The sequence below is a fragment of the Pseudophryne corroboree genome, chromosome 4 (assembly GCF_028390025.1).
Source record: "Pseudophryne corroboree isolate aPseCor3 chromosome 4, aPseCor3.hap2, whole genome shotgun sequence".
NCBI classification, from domain to species: domain Eukaryota; kingdom Metazoa; phylum Chordata; class Amphibia; order Anura; family Myobatrachidae; genus Pseudophryne; species Pseudophryne corroboree.
In genome coordinates this window covers 110,079,592-110,096,848 of record NC_086447.1, presented here as the reverse complement: position 1 = coordinate 110,096,848, position 17,257 = coordinate 110,079,592, and the positions used below count along the sequence as shown (strand labels likewise).

The 17,257-nt window shown below is 43.5% G+C and overlaps 1 protein-coding gene across 4 annotated transcripts in view; it reads left to right on the top strand.

Moving 5' to 3' along the window:
- KCNS3 (potassium voltage-gated channel modifier subfamily S member 3) overlaps window positions 1-4,510 on the top strand; it is a 196,071-nt gene extending 191,561 nt beyond the window's left edge. For all 4 annotated transcript variants that reach the window (XM_063915344.1, XM_063915342.1, XM_063915340.1 and 1 more), the window contains one exon: window positions 1,145-4,510. In XM_063915344.1, the coding sequence (XP_063771414.1) occupies window positions 1,191-2,657 (1,467 nt within the window). In that variant the 5' untranslated portion in view covers window positions 1,145-1,190 and the 3' untranslated portion in view covers window positions 2,658-4,510. The remainder of the gene's footprint in view (window positions 1-1,144) is intronic.
- Window positions 4,511-17,257: the final 12,747 nt, after the last annotated feature.

The following is a 17,257-nucleotide window of genomic DNA, read 5'->3' as shown; positions in this document are numbered from 1 at the left end:
GAAAAGGATTTACCGGTAGGTAATTAAAATCCTGTTTTAAAGTGGAATCATCAGTTTTCTTTTAAAACCATTCCATATTTATGTAACGAACGCATGAAAGGGAGTGGGGGCCCTACAACGGTATTTAAATCAGTACAGTATATGTAAAGCAGTCTTAGATTTTTACAATTGAAAGGCCAGCTACAGCCTAGAAATCTAAACTTTTATCGATTAAACATGAACCCAATATATCATTTAAAAACACAGTAGAGCCGAACCATTGTTACCACTCTATTACAGACAACTGAAGCCATTTCATACATCTCTAGCACCTACGTGAGGTCTGATATGGATCCTCAGAGAGGTCCGATATGTATAGACAGCCAGAACATATTAATTCACATGCTCAGATACAGTAGAATATCAGTGCTTTACTTACCTTTATGGAGGAGATTATATCAAGCTGTGGAGAAGTTGCCTAAAACAATCAGCTTCTGTCATTTCATAGACTGTTTGATAAATAACAGCTGATCGGTTTACTTGGGCACCTTCTCCACTTCATATCTCTCCAAGGCTTGATACATGTCCCCCATATCCTTGTGATAATGACCATATGAGGTCAAATTGCAATCATTATGTGACTGCACTTTCTGCATTCTCACCAACATCTGATAGATGGGATTAATAGTCCAATGCCAGTCATTGGGGGGGGGATTAAATTGTTTGAAAAGACGGTTGGTTGTCTGTTTTTTCTTGTCAATTAGATTGGGGAGGGGGGGGGGATACCCAACTGACTTTTCAAACAATTGAATACCGCCCAATTTGTTCTAAAATGACCAAATTGGCAATCTTAACCTTGCACGATGTTGAATTAATCTACAGCTTTTATAAAGCATATTGTGATGGACATCTGCTTGCCAGTCTACAAGGTCTGTAGCTGTAGAATTGTAAGACAAAGAAGCACCACCTTCGTAAGCAAAATCACCTTTCTCTGAAGGAATAAACAGAGAGCATGCTGAAAAGGTGTACAGTATGTTGGCGTGAAGTCTTTCATGTAAATTTATCTAGCTCACAAATACACTTTCATTAATGTTTACATTAAATGTATTTGCTGTTCTTTAGATATATGTATGTGTATAATCAAATCTATCTTCTTTACACATAGGTGAAATGTAACCACTCCGGTTCACAGCGAGAGATTAGGAGTCAAGATGGTTTATGGAGAATTTTTTCATAGAACTAGAAATGATGAGGAAGAGGTGAAACTGAACGTTGGTGGTTTCAAGCAGTCAGTAGCCCAGAGGACTCTCTTGAGGTTTCCTCACACCAGGCTTGGAAAACTGCTCAATTGCCATTCAGAAGAAGCCATACTCGAACTCTGCGATGACTACAATGTTGCAGACAAGGAATATTACTTTGACAGGAACCCTTCCCTCTTTAGATACATCTTAAATTTTTACTACACTGGAAAACTTCACGTCATGGAAGAACTGTGTGTGTTTTCCTTTTGCCAAGAAATAGAATATTGGGGTATTAATGAGCTCTTCATTGATTCTTGTTGTAGTAACAAATACCAAGAAAAAAAAGAAACAATATCAGAGAAGGACTGGGATCAGAAGAGTGATGTCATCAGTGTGGGTTCATCTTCTGACCAGTCGTCTATTTTCGAGAAAGAACTGGAGATGTTTGATACATTAAAATTTGGGGAATTCCGAAGGAAAGTATGGATCAGACTTGAAAATCCTGCATTCTCTTTGTCAGCCAAGCTCTTCGCCATATCCTCTTTAAGTGTCGTCTTGACTTCCATTGTAGCCATGTGCATCCACAGCATGCCAGAGTTCCAAAAATTCGATGACAATGACCGAGAACTGGAAGATCCCGTCCTTGAAGTGGTGGAGATAGTATGCATTGTTTGGTTCACCACAGAACTTGTAATAAGACTTGCTGTAGCTCCTTCGCAGAAGAAATTCTGGAAGAACCCCATGAACATGATTGATTTTGTATCCATCATACCATTTTATGCCACTTTGGTTGTAGACACCAAGGACACCGAAAATGAAGGCATAGAGAACATGGGAAAGGTTGTCCAAATACTGCGACTGATGAGGATATTCCGTATCCTAAAGCTTGCTAGGCATTCAGTAGGCTTGAGGTCTTTAGGGGCCACTTTAAGGCACAGCTACCATGAAGTTGGGCTTTTACTTTTATTTTTATCTGTTGGGATTTCAATATTTTCAGTACTTGTTTATTACCTGGAAAAAGACGATGAATTATCACTTCTTACCAACATCCCGACCTGCTGGTGGTGGGCAACAATCAGCATGACTACCGTTGGCTACGGTGACACTCACCCGGTCACGTTATATGGAAAGCTTGTTGGGAGTGTTTGCATTCTTTGTGGTATACTAGTGGTTGCTCTTCCGATAACAATCATTTTTAATAAGTTTTCTAAGTACTACCAAAAGCAGAAAGCAATAGATGTGGATGGGTGTAATGAAGATGACCAAAAAGATAAATTTAATGACCTCCCGTATTTTAACATAAGAGATAGATATGCAAGAAGGATGAATTCCTTCATTTCAAGTCTTTCGTCGGTGGGAATTATTGCAAGCAATGACTCAACAGATGCCTCCAGCATCCAAGAAATGGAGGATTCTTACAATGCAACGTTCAAATGACAATTTCCCTTGCCATGTTCTCCTATGATTTCTCATCTGTATTGCTACCTCCCTATGCAAACCATAACGTCTTATGTTCTTTATAGCACTTAATTCTCAGGGTATGACTTGTAGCCATATTTTTGCACATTTATTGCTACCGAATGAATATTGTAGCTCGCATTTTTCGTTTCTTTTTAACTGAAATTCATAATTTGCCTCTTTTTTGTTTTATTTTTTTACATATATTTTTTGTACGGAAAAAGACTAAAAAAATATTTTATTGAATGCACATAAAATAGATATTTATTTGATTGCCATGCCAAACCACTTACAAGGGGGTTGCAGGTTTCTCTCCTAATGATTAAAAAAAAAAAAGGACAAAATGTTAGTTCAGTAAAAAAAAAAAAGTTGGAAGCTCCATATGTTTTAAACAATAATTACTGCTTTTGAGACTCAGCCGGGGAAAAAACTTGAAAAGGGAAAGCTCCGTTCAGCACTGGAGAGCGTGGCTGATGATTGGTCAAGAGATTCTGGATGGGCGCTGTCAAAAGCAGCAAGTGAAATTAAAATCAAAAGGGGGTGTACAGTATAGCCCCTATAAGATTTGCAATTGTTTATTTTTCATAAATTGGTTAAATACTGTAGCTTTTTTATTTCTCTGCATTTACTGAACCTTAGGTAATATTTTGTTGACTGCTACCAGACTCAGTCATATCTTGTTATTCTTAGTTAGGGAGTTTGATAAACTTATTGGGAGACATATTGATGATTTACAGGTATCTCCTTGGCATGCACGGTATGCATTATTGAACACTTGTGAATGCAGGAAAGCATGTAAGTCTGATATGAAACTACGGAATCTAATAAACTTCCTATTTCAGTGGCAACATTTTTTTTTAAATGTTTTCAATTATTAAATCAAAGAGATTAACACAAATAGATCAATTATACATGCATGACTTCTACTTGACCTGTTGGCTTGACTGATTAAGCCACATGTTCATCAGTTATCGCTAGAGAGGTGCGGCTTCAGATTTACTCGGATCTCAAAACGGCATCTTATTGGCTCTTGGAAGTCACGTGTTTTGGATAGCCAATAATAAAAATCCAGATTAATTGTCGCTGTGCAATGCTTTTGTACTGCGTCGGGACAGAGCCAGACATGTGGGGTGGACTAGCCCTGTGCTGGGCTTCCCCCCGCATGTCTGAGTAACTGATCGTAGCCGTGCAAAATTTTGCGCGGCTATGATCAAGTCTGAATTAGGCCCATGGTTTTGCCCATTAGCTAACAAATTTGCTGCTGCGATCAAATCTGAATTACCTCCAAGGTCCAACCATCAGGGCCATTGAAGATGGTGAAGAAATCAAATCCATTTGTGGGAAGGAAAAGGCTGTGTGTCCTCTCGCAAAGGAAAATACCCCTTTTGCCTCTATATTTAACAGTTCTGGGTAACAGGGTATCAGCGTGGTGTCACACATAAATAAATAGGATGTTAGTAATAACTCTTATCTATATTACAAGGGTACAGTATAACATTGCTTGCTATGTGCGCAGCTATTCATCTCCTCAATGCCTAATCTAATACACCATGATTCAATAGACTGTGACCAATATAGAATTAGCATTCCTTACTGAGTTTGTAAGGATTTAGCATCTACAAATTTCCATCACATTCATGAAAGAGCCACTATTTTTCCCCATCTACTGTATGCAGAGCAAATGAGAAATGTCTACGAGTATATTCATTTGTCATTTATTCCTAATGATATATTTTGCAATTCCTCCTTTATGCCCGCTTTTATATGTCTATAATGTGCTTTTTCTTTGCTTTTCAAGCTGTGAGTACAAATTAAAACCTTTCTGACTTCTTTGTTTGATGGATATTTCTCTTACGTCCCAGAGGATACTGGGGTCCACATTAGTACCATGGGGTATAGATGGGTCCACTAGGAGCCTTGGGCACTTTAAGAAATTTATAGTGTGTGCTGGCTCCTCCCTCTATGCCCCTCCTACCAGACTTGCCTCTCCCGGGGGCAGCCTCCTTAAAAGACACGGCTGACCGCAAGATTGAGACCACTCTCAAATCTCTGTACACAGCTGCGGGGGTAGCTCAGAGACCTACTATAGCTTGTGCATGGATCATGAGAGCCATTGCAAAATGGTCAGGTAACCTATTTGAGGAATTAGATCCCTTACTCCTACAATACATACAAGACTCAAAATTTATGGTAGAGGCCATAAAAGAGATAGGCTTGCTAAATGCACGCACCACGGCCATGACAGTGTCAGCACACAGGGGCCTATGGCTACGTCAGTGGACTGCGGATGTGGATTCCAGAAAAGGTGTGGAAAGCCTACCATTCACAGGTGAGGCCCTGTTTGGAGATGAACTGGATACATGGTTATCCAAGACTACGGCGGGTACATCTACATACCTTCCTTCCGCAGCTCCCCCAGCTAGGCAGACCTACTCAGCTCCGACTCTGCAGTCCTTTCAGACAGCAAATTTTAAAAATAAGAACAAATGTTCTTCTACAGCCTTCAAAGGTAATAGAGGTAAACACAGAAAACCAGCAACTGCAGGTTCACAGGAACAACACTCACGTTCTGTCTCCTCCAAGCCTTCTGCATGACAGTGGACCGCACTGCCTGGAAGACAGGCAGGTGGGTGCCCGATTAAAAGATTTCAGTCACATATGGGTGACATCATGCCAGGATCCCTGGGTCAAAGAGCTTATCGCCCAGGGTTATAGGCTGGAGTTTCAGGAACTCCCACCTCACAGATTATTCAAATCAGGCTTACCAGCTTCTCAAGAGGCAGGTAGAATTTTACAGGTGCAATTCAAAAACTGGTACAGACTCAGGTCATTGTTCCAGTTCCACCTTATCTACAGAACAAGGGTTATTATTCCAACCTGTTTGTGGTACCGAAGATGGACGGTTCGGTAAGACCCATTTTAAACCTCAAGTCGTTGAACCCGTACTTACGGGTGTTCAAATTCAAGATGGAGTCTCTGAGAGCGGTGATCTCAGATCTGGAGGAGGGCGAATTCCTGGTGTCTCTGGATATCAAGGATGCGTACCTTCATATTCCAATCTGGCCGCCTCATCAGGCTTATCTAAGGTTTGCATTACAGGACTGTCACTACCAGTGCCAGGCCCTGCCATTTGGCCTCTCCACAGCACCGAGGGTGTTCACCAAAGTAATGGCAGAGATGATGTTTCTCCTCCGCAAACATTGAGTGAACATAATTGTGTACCTGTATGACCTGCTGATCAAGGCACCATCCAGGGAGAGGTTGTTGGACAACATTGCCCTCTCAACTCAACTGCTCCGGCATCACGGTGGATTCTGAACCTACCAAAATCTCACCTGGAACCAACATGGAGTCTTCCGTTCTTGGGGATGATACTGCATACGGAGGCATAGAAGGTATTACTTCCATTGGTAATCCTGTTGATGGTACGGGATGTCTTGAAATCATCCCGGATCTCGGTACATCTCTGCATTCGCCTTCTGGGAAAGATGGTAGCCGCCTACGAGGCTCTACAGCATGGAAGGTTTCACACAAGGCCCTTCCAGCTGGATCTGTTGGACAAATGGTGCAGATCGCATCTCCACATGCACCAGAGGATAAGTCTGTCACCAAAAGCCAGGATTTCTCTCCTGTGGTGGCTTCAGACTTCTCACCTGACCAAGGGCCGAAGGTTCGGGATTCAAAATTGGATTCTGCTGACCACAGATGCAACCCTCAGAAGTTGGGGAGCAGTCACTCAAGGGAAACAGTTCCAAGGAAAATGGTCAAGTCAGGAAACCATTCTGGAAATAAGGGCCATATACAACACCCTTCTACGGGCATCACATCTTCTTCGAGATCAAGCCATCCAAGTTTAGTCGGACAATGTGACGCCAGTAATTTACATAAACTGACAATGTGGAACGAAGGGGCGTTGTCGGCAATATTCATTCCGGGAGTAGACAACTGGGAAGCAGACTTCCTCAGCAGGCACGACCTACACCCAGGAGAGTGTGGCCTCCACCCGGAGGTGTTCGGGTGCTTGACACGTCCGTGGGGCATTCCACTGTCAAAGTCAGAAAAATATCACGATGCACACTGCCATATTTGCACCTCATATGTGTCCCTGCTGCGCATGCGTGCGCTCTCCCGTACATGCGCATACTCGCTGTTGCGGGCACCCGCAGGCGCACGGCATGCGCATTTACGGTAGAGATTGTATGCGTCTAGCGGGCGAATCTTTCGTTACATATTTTCACCATATAATGTATTTTGTAGATTATGGTCCCTTTGATAGAATCTGAAAGTTTGGTTAATGTAGCATGTTCATGGACAGAGAAATCCCTCTTTGTTTGATACGAAGGGTCAGACAGGAGTAATACAGTGGTGTTTAGTATCCATCGGAAGAATATTTAATTTGCAATATTCCGGTGTTGGTTTGAAACAGATTAATCGCTCGTGCGAATAGTTATGGACATAAGAAGTTTATGTCCATTTACTATTATTTGCACTTACTTATCCATGCGGCGGGAAACCTAGTTTCCCACCCACCTGAGCAGTTGGAAGTAGACACAGCCCACCTGTATGAATCAACCTATGACCTTTTGTTATAATACGAAGAGGAATTCCTGTGTCCAATAAACAATGAGATTGTAGGGACCATTGAATTGTATTGTGTGTGGGGCATAAATAGACAAGCCGATCACATCCAGCTCTCACTCTTCAACGGTTCTCATTGCTGATAATCGGGAGCTGGATGTCCAGTGGCGCATGCGATCGTTCCCCTTTGTGCGTAAGTTTTTCTCCGCAATCATATTGTCTTTCTTGTTATTCTGAGCCATATCTCTCTCTCTCTCTTCTCTTTCTCTCTCGTTTCTCTTATATAGTTATTGTACTGATATTGTATTTCCTGTGTAGTTATCTGGTTAGGTAGTCTATGTTATATTGGTAGTGTATGACTTGTATTGTATTATTCTTTTTTCAAGTATAACAATCATATAAGGCGTTAGACCCTAAGTACGGTATCTGTGTATTTCTTATAGTGTTAAGTATTCTCAGAGCGCTTTAAAGTTAATAAGGTTACACTGTGTTGCATCCACACCCTATCTCTACACCAAGGTTTACTGCATAATACACTGTTTTATGGTATAGTTATAAAGGTTTAACATTGTGAGCGTCTGCGCCGCTGGTGATCTCCTCGTGGTCCCGAGCGTCCGCAACGCTATAGCGAATCATTACGTTAGTCGGCAGCCTATAGCGTGCCTGCCTGTGATCCCTTGGCCGTAAGCGAACGTGACGCTCGAGCGTCTCGACTACGGCTAAGCGATTGTTACGCAACGTGCGTACCCTTACGGTATACCATACGTCAATAGCGTACAGTGTTCTTAGACCTCTTAAAGGGTTTTAAATAAGATAAATATTCAGCTTTAACAATTGGCGGCTCGTCCGTCCTTCACATGTCTGCACTAGGTAATTTCAGCAGACATTATCCATCAGCAAAGGGCGGGAGATCATATTCCTCGTAGTGCTGTCTGGATAAGCGTCTGCTTCACTTAGTAAAGGGTGCTGAAGGAATCCGGAACCGGAGGTAAGAACAAAACGCTAGTGTCTTTTAAAAAACTGTTTATTTCTGTCTTGCGTACGCACGCACATATCTGCATTTCTTTTTCATTCGTGTATTTTCATATCACTCTCCTGTTTACCATTTTATAATTGATAAAACGTGCTAAGAGAGATTTGTCGCTATTTTATAGTTAAAGTGTAAAAGTAATATATTAAGGGATAAAGTGTAAAAGCACACACGCAACTCTACCTAAAGGTACAAGGAGAGATTGGTGTGGTGCGCGGTAGACGATCGAGGATCATCTACATTGATAAACGTGTTAGTTGTGTTACGGTGGATATTTGCTTTGCGTACACGTGTCTCTAACAAAGGGTGAGACTCGCGTACGCAACTCAAAGGCCGACGCACGCAGCGTATATTACGCAACGGAGCATCCGGATACGCCCACGTAACTCAAATCACACGGTAGTGTTATTTTAACAGGCGAAAAGGTGGCAACGCGATAAATAGCGCAAGTTTATTTTAGTGTCCGAAATTTAGACTAACAGATCCTTCTCCAAATTTACAACACATCTGGTTTAAAGAAAATTTCTGCGCAGAAATAGAAATAGAAACAAAAGTGTACATGTGGTGAGTGAGTGTTTGCAATTATATAAGTTTTTACAATTTTGGGGATTGAACCACAGAAATCATCGAGTTCTCGTGAAGTACATACGTGTAAGTGACATACATGGTGGCTAGGGAGGCATCCCTTGTTAAACATATAAAGAGCATTAGAGTGTAGCAGACCAGGAGGTCATACTGTAACAGACCAGGAGGTCAGACCAGGAGGTCGCATAACAGACCAGGAGGTCCAGGTACAGCAGACAAGGAAGTCCACTATAGAGTCAAGTAGCCCAACACCAAGAAGGGTTGGAGCGGAACCCATATAGGCCATAAAGCTCAGGCTGAAGGAATTCGCAGCTGCTGAATGTCGATTCCACTGGTCGCTCCGTACATAAGATTAGTTGCTTATGTACTGAACGATTGTACCGCACGTAATTGTGTGCATTAGTTAGTAACTTGACCTAGTACCATTTTGTGTACAAAAAGGGTCATAAACGCTATTTGTACATTCTAACGTGATTTGTGTAATTTTTTATTTTTAAAAGGGAAGTTCGCTGGTCACTCAGGAATTATCCAACAACCCCACAGTTACTGGAAAGGGTTAATGCTCTGCGGATCACACTCACATGTTCCAGTAAACAAAGGTTCATAGGGGCCCTGGGTCGAGTACGCCAGCACTATATCAGTGTGTGGGCGTATTGGTCGGCGTGGGCGAGTATGTGGGGTACTCGGTAAACCACCACCGTCAACCTATCTTTGAATATTTTGGTTTTTTGTAAGGGTTCGCTGAAGACCCTGATATAAAGGTCAGAGGTAGAGCAAGCAACACCTGCAAATTATGGGGGCCAGTTGTTCAGGAAGGGGGCGATCAACCTCGGTTCGGGTTGATTTAGTGAACCGACCAATCGGGTCGGCAAGGTACGTAATGTGTGAAAAATACGGCTCACACACAGAAGTTTTATGTGATGAATGGGAGAGAATGACGGTACATGACGGGGAGAAGTTCCCAAGAGTAGGCAGCTTTAGCCCAGAAGTGTTACAAAATCTAAGGAGAAGGATATGTCTCATTAAATCAACAAAGAGACGAATCAAACATTATGATTATTTGCAGCTATGGCAACAGGAGGGTGAAATACAGAGAGGATTGGCTCAGGCGGCGGGATCTAATCCTATCAGGAAACTGGTAGCCACGGCCCCGCCGCCACCATACATATCAGGAGAGAAATTGGTTGCGGAGAATGACGCATCAGGGGGTAACAAACAGGCACTTAGCAACTGTATAAATGTTAAGGATAATGTTAATAAGTTAACCAATGCAAGTATTAACCCGTGCAAGTTGTACCCTGTTTTGAACTTTCCCCAGGAGTGTGATCAAGAAGACGAAGCATCAACAATATTGGCGCTCTCTCTCGCAGCCACCATATCAGAGACAACAGTAGGCACGGACCAACCCTTAAGATTAGTAACAAAGGCCCCTAGCGGAGGGACAGGTGAGGTCGTGTCAACAGGTAAGTACGGCACCTTACACTATGCTGAAACCATTTCACCACAGGCTGTAGAATCTAATCAGAATGAGGTTATTAAACTTGCTCCCGTTAGGGTAATAGCTGTTCCAAATGGGAAAACGGACACTACAGGAGTCACTCCTATCAGGAACATTGCCATGTATAGCCCATTTTCCAGAATGGAATTAAGAACCATAGTGTCTGAATTCCCTGATCCTAGGAAAGATCTAGTTGCTAGCCAGAAATACATCAGAGACCTAGGAAATACTGTAGAGCCAAATAACAAAGACTGGCAGATATTGCTGAGGGCATGTTTACCCTCCAATGTCGACTCAGCTCAATTTTTAGCTGACTGTGGATTGGATCAGGATGTACCCCTTACAGATGTGTACAACAAAGACAATGTAAAAAGAATAAATTTACAGTTAAAGGAGTATTTCCCAGCTGTAGCCAAATGGAATAGAATTTTTTCCATTAAACAAAAAGAGTCAGAAACAGCTGCTGATTATTTTCACCGGGCATTATTAGAAATGGCAAAATACACTGGCATAGAGGACATTAGGACCAATGCAAATCATCAAGAAGTAGCAGTATCTGTGCTAATGGATGGTTTAAAAGAAGCATTAAAGACAAGGGTACAGACCACGCAACCATGTTGGCGAGGTCTGTCGGTGGCTACTTTGAGAGAGGCTGCTATTGATCATGACCGGAATATCACCAGACACAGGGAGTCACAAGGTGATAAGTTAATGGCCGTAAGTATACAGGCCCTGACCACAAAGCAGCCTTTGTATAGATCACCAAACCCTGTGGGTAAGTCGAATGTGGTAACATGTTATTTTTGTCATAAACAGGGACACATAGCACGAGACTGTAGAGCGAAAAATTCACAAAGATCATACCAACCCCCTAGACAACGACATGACACACGAAATTGGGATCAGGGTCCACAGAGACGGAGTTATGAGCCACATACAGGGGAAACAAAAAGATATCCCCCAAAAGGAGACTGGCAAACTTCTGGCAGTTCCCATTTAACCCCTTCACAAGTAGTTGCTGCCAGCGGGATTCAGGGAGGTCACCATACCCAATAGGGGTGTGGCCATACCTGTAATCTGCAGCCAGTAAAATTGATTGCAAATCCTGGAAGTGAACCCGAAATTGCAATAAATGTAGCTGGTAAATCATTAAACTTTCTTGTAGATACGGGGGCGGCCAAATCAGTGATAAATTCGACAGTGGGCATGAGAACCACTGGTAAGACAATTCCAGCCATAGGAGTAACGGGAGTAGTCCAGCACTACCCTGTTAGCAAACCAGCCGAGATTACAATAGGGCCTTTACATACCAAGCATTCCTTTTTGCTGGCTGCATCGGCACCGACTAATCTCCTGGGAAGAGACTTATTGTGTAAAATGGGGTGCGTCATTTATTGTACTCCTGAAGGTGTATTCTTGGACATACCTGAGAATCACGCTCAGGAAGTGCAAGACATGTTAGACTCCCCATCAAAATTAATGTCACATACCATTATGACAAATAGGACCCCATCCCAAGTAGAAGAAATGACATCCCAGATACCAGAGTCACTGTGGACTAAAGATGGACAGGACACTGGATTAATGGCAAACGTAGCTCCGGCAGTTGTACAAGTAAAAGATGGTAGGATAGCTCCAAAAATCCCACAGTACCCTCTGAAGCCAGAGGTGGAGTTAGGAGTGTATCCCGTAATAGAGCGCTTGCTACAACAGGGCATTCTGGTAAGAACGTCCAGCACTGCCAATAGTCCCATCTTCCCTGTAAAAAAGAGTGGGGGGAGGGGTTACCGGCTAGTGCAGGATCTAAGGGGGATTAACAAAATAGTTGAGAGTCAGTTCCCCGTAGTGCCAAATCCAGCTGTCATCCTTATGCAAATCCCTCCCACTGCGAAATTTTTCACTGTTATTGACCTCTGCTCCGCTTTCTTTTCGGTACCTCTGCACCCTGACAGACAATATTTGTTTGCATTTACATACAGAGGAGTCCAATACACATGGACTCGATTACCACAAGGTTTCATAGACAGTCCAAGTATATTTTCCCAGGCTTTGCATGATTGTTTACAGTCTTTCCAACCAGAGAGTGGATCAGTATTGATACAGTATGTGGATGATTTACTACTGTGTTCAGATTCATTGGAAGCATCCCTGAAGGATACGAAACAGCTCCTGTTTCATCTTTCAGACACAGGACACAAGGTTTCCAAAGACAAGTTGCAATTATGCCAAACTAAGGTAAAATATTTGGGACACTGTCTAACACAAGGACTGAGACACCTGACCGCTGATAGAATTCAAGCAATTAGAGACATGACTCTGCCACAAACCCAGCAACAGATCAGAACGTTTTTAGGAATGTGTGGGTATTGCCGTAACTGGATCCCAGGATTTTCCATTCTAGCATTACCTTTGCAGGAGATGGTTTCCTCAAACAAGCCTGATCGGATTTCGCACACAGACGAGTCCGAGATGGCATTTGAGAGACTCAAACAGTGCCTAACGCAGGCACCAGCATTAGGTATGCCAGACTATGGGAAACCCTTTGAGCTGTACGGAACAGAAAGTGCTGGTTGCGCGGCAGGCGTCCTAACCCAGAAGCACGGTGATGCCAGCAGGCCAGTAGCATACTACAGCGCTCAGCTAGATACGGTAGCGCGATCCCTCCCCACATGCTTGCGAAGCGTTGCAGCGATAGCATTGCTAGTAACGAAAAGCGAAGATGTAGTGCTAGGTCACAACCTCACAATTCATACACCACATGCAGTGTCAGCCTTGCTAAATTCTGCCCAAACCAGGCACGTCTCATCAGCGCGGTTTACAAGATGGGAATTGGCACTAATGGCCCCCGTAAACATCACCATAAGGAGATGCAGTGCATTAAATCCTGCAACATATCTCCCAGGTGTGCCTGGACAGGCACAAAGGGTGGAGGATGAGAGTGGTGGGGAAGGAGGATTTAATACAAAGGATGACACACATGACTGTATGGAATATTTGACCCAAAATTTCACGGCAAGGCCTGACATCAGTGACAACCCACTAGAAGATGTAGACTTTACTTTCTATACCGACGGTAGTTGTCACAGACAGTCAGACTCGGGAGACTTGTGTACTGGATACGCAGTCGTAGATGACCAAGGCACCATAGAAGCGGAACCGCTAGGCCCACCTCACTCAGCCCAGGTTGCTGAACTGGTCGCCCTAACCAGAGCATGTGAATTGGCTAAGGGCAAATCAGCCAATATCTACACCGACTCTAGATACGCATTCGGGGTAGTCCATGATTTCGGAGCCCTATGGCGCCTCAGAAATTTCATGACGGCAGCTGGTACACCGGTAGCGCATGCAGCCCACATCAAAAGGCTTCTAACAGCGATACAGGAACCCGACAGAGTGGCTGTTATCAAGTGTAAAGCACACACATATAGCCAGGACCCAGTATCACTTGGTAACAGCCGAGCAGACGAAGCTGCTAAATTAGCAGCTGGTACCCCCAGACAGACAGACACCACACAACTGATGGTATTCAATACCATCAACACACAGAAGCTGTGTGAAATGCAAAATTTGTGTTCCACACAGGAAAAGGCAGTCTGGAAGGCAAAAGGATATGGCCAGGAGTCCTCAGGACTCTGGACGGATGGACAAGGTAAACCAGTGGCCCCCAGAGCATATCTTCCATGTTTAGCTGAGGCAGCACACGGGCTGACTCATCTGGGCAAGGAGGGAATGTGTAAGTTGGTAAGAGCATATTGGTGCGCCCCAGGATTTTCATCCCATGCAGGTAAGAGAGCAATGTCATGCCTTACCTGTTTGAGAAAGAATATCGGAAAGGCAATACCAACAGAACCATCTCATATCCCACCTACAGGCGGACCTTTTCAGGTAATACAGATTGACTTTATACAATTACCCCCTTGTCGAAATTTGAAATATGTACTTGTTTGTATAGATGTATTCTCAAATTGGGTCGAAGCATTTCCTGCGGCCACAAATACCGCTATGTTTACTGCTAAGAAAATTGTGCAGGAATTTGTATGTAGATATGGTATCCCTAGAATTATCGAAAGTGATAGGGGTACCCATTTTACAGGTGATGTCTTCCAAGGAATGTGTAAGTTGATGGGAATTGATAGCAAGCTGCACACTCCATACCGTCCACAGGCGAGTGCGAAGGTGGAAAGAGTGAACAGCACTATTAAAAATAAACTGAGCAAAGTTATGGCAGAAACAGGATTGACATGGCCAGAAGCATTACCCATTGTACTGTACAGCATCAGAACCACTCCCAGGTCCCCTCTTAATCTGTCTCCCTTTGAAATCTTGTTTGGTCGACAACCGCATGTTATGATTAACCCTCAGGATGATTTGAAGTGTAACAATGAAGTGACTGTAAAGTACCTGGTTAATATGAGTAAACAGCTAAGGAATCAAAATGACAATCTGAAGTTAATGATTCCTGATTTGCCAGATAGTAATTGTCATGACATTGAACCTGGGGATTATGTAATGATACGGAATTTTCTACGCTCAGGTTGCCTTATTGACAGATGGGAAGGACCATACCAAGTCTTATTGACTAGCACTACAGCATTGAAGGTTGCCGAGAGAGAGACTTGGGTTCATTCGTCCCATTGTAAGAAGGTTGCTGATCCAGAGAGGTCCCGTGATAAGGAACAGACGGTAGAGGAAGTTGTATCACTGGAGTGTCTGTTCCAGGAGGACTGAAACGGCACCTAAGCATTGAAAATCACAAGATCAAAAGCAGTTGTCGATTCCCTGTTCCCTTTTATTGTTTTTCTCCACTTCCCATCCCCTCTCCCTCAAATTATTTTTTTCCCCCTTCTCATTCTTCTTCGTTTCCTCCTATAAGATGGACTTGCCTCAAGAGACTGTGATCCGGATTTTCCTGTTGACCATGATGTTGACCAGAGCAGTCTGTTCCGGCGAGAGTACCATGGAGGTCGAGAAAGGTTCTGGAATGGGTTCTGATGACAAAGATGGAGGCGTAGTTTTCCGAGAACAACATAATCAACAAGCAAAGGCAAGTATCAGAAAACGATCCGATAACATAGACCAGTGGTGGCCAACCGGTGGCTCTTGAGCCTCATGTGGCTCTTTCTTTATTCAAATGTGGCTCCCGAGACTCGAAGTCACGTGACCACAACAGATCCGGAAACTGCTGCACTCCAGCCAGACAGGCAGCAGCACTACGGAGACTGAGAACTGAGAGAGCCAGATACTAGAGGTGAGACACCCACTGGCAAACAGAGGACACATAAGGGACTGCTGCAATGGCACGAGGTGTATTTTCGGAGGGGCTGTAGTGACACATGAGGGTCCTGGCAGGAGTGGCACAGCAGAGTGCTGGCAGGAGTGACTCATGGGGGAGCTGGCTGTAGTGACATACTGTAGGAGTGTGCTAGCAGGAGTGACACATGAGGTAGCTGGCTGAAGTGACACAGTAGGGTATGTGGAAGTGGCTTTTTAAATGTATTTTATGTTGGATCTGGCTTTAAAAAAATTATTTTATGTAGATCTGGCTTTTTACATTTATTTTATACCAGAGGTGTGGCCTATCAGGGCCACACCCCATTTTTGCATGTGCGTTTGTGGCTTGATGTCGGCTCTTTGACGTGCCTAACAAGATTTTTTGTCTCTTTGTTTCTGACTGGTTGGCCACCCCTGACATAGACCATAGAAGGAATTGTGAAGGATTGTTAGCTGAAGAAAACTGTATCTGTAGGCTCTGTGACAATGTAGTTGAGGATGGGTGCATCAAGAAATGCCAATCCAGTTTTAATATCCACATGGACCGGCATCCCTTGAGTGACTATCACTCCTTAGTGGGTAGTGTGTTAAATCAAACAGATTGTTGGGTATGCTCTCAAGTACCTCAAGGTCATAGCAAATCAGGACTAGTACCATTTCCTTTAACGATAGGGGAGGTACTTGAGCTAAGTGGTGGGAGGCCGGTGGACAGGAGGTTTAATATCTCCAGTCCTCCTAGTTTGAAGCTCCACCAATATCATGTGGATAGATCCCTAGTATGTTTTAACATTTCCAATCCCCGAAAGCCGGGAAATTGGGAAGTGTCAGGGAGTAACCAAACCATGACCTTTTCATATAGAGCAGATAGAATGCCGACAGATACAGAGCTTATACGCCACATAGCCAGTAGAGGAAAATCTTTCCGATATAGGTATACCCTAGGAAGTAGGATTACGAGAGTTGGAGAGGTATCACCAGGATACTGTGCACATATCGTACAAGCTGATACGTGTACTAGACAGATGGGAGAGTTAGGGTTAGGAGATTTCACATGGAAAATGTGTAATATGGTTATGTCCTACTCCGTCCCATATGTTCTCCCCGATGATGCATATTTCATATGCGGGAGGAAGGCGTATAAGTGGCTTGCCCCAAACTCTGAAGGATTGTGTTATATTGGAAAAGTACTGCCTGAGGTAATGACTGTATCACATGCCAAAATGAAAGATATACACCGTGTTGCCCAAGCTCCTTATACTCACACCCACTACGAGCACGTAGTTAAACGGCACCTGATAGAAAGAACAGAGCATCCGGCCTCTGACATGATCCATGAATCCACCGGGATTCAGTTTCTACTTGCGTTAGACATCACTCGCACCGCCAGAGGAGTGTTGAATTATAAATACATATCTGCGCTCGCAAATTTGTTAGACAATATCACAGAAATGTATGATGACACGTTTAGGTATACTGGAAGAGAACTTCAAGCTTATAAAACAGAACTGGTTCAGCATAGAATGGTTCTCAATTATCTCACGGCAGTGACAGGTGGATATTGTGTCACACTGGCAACGCAGTACGGCGTGAAATGCTGCACATATATAACGAATAGTA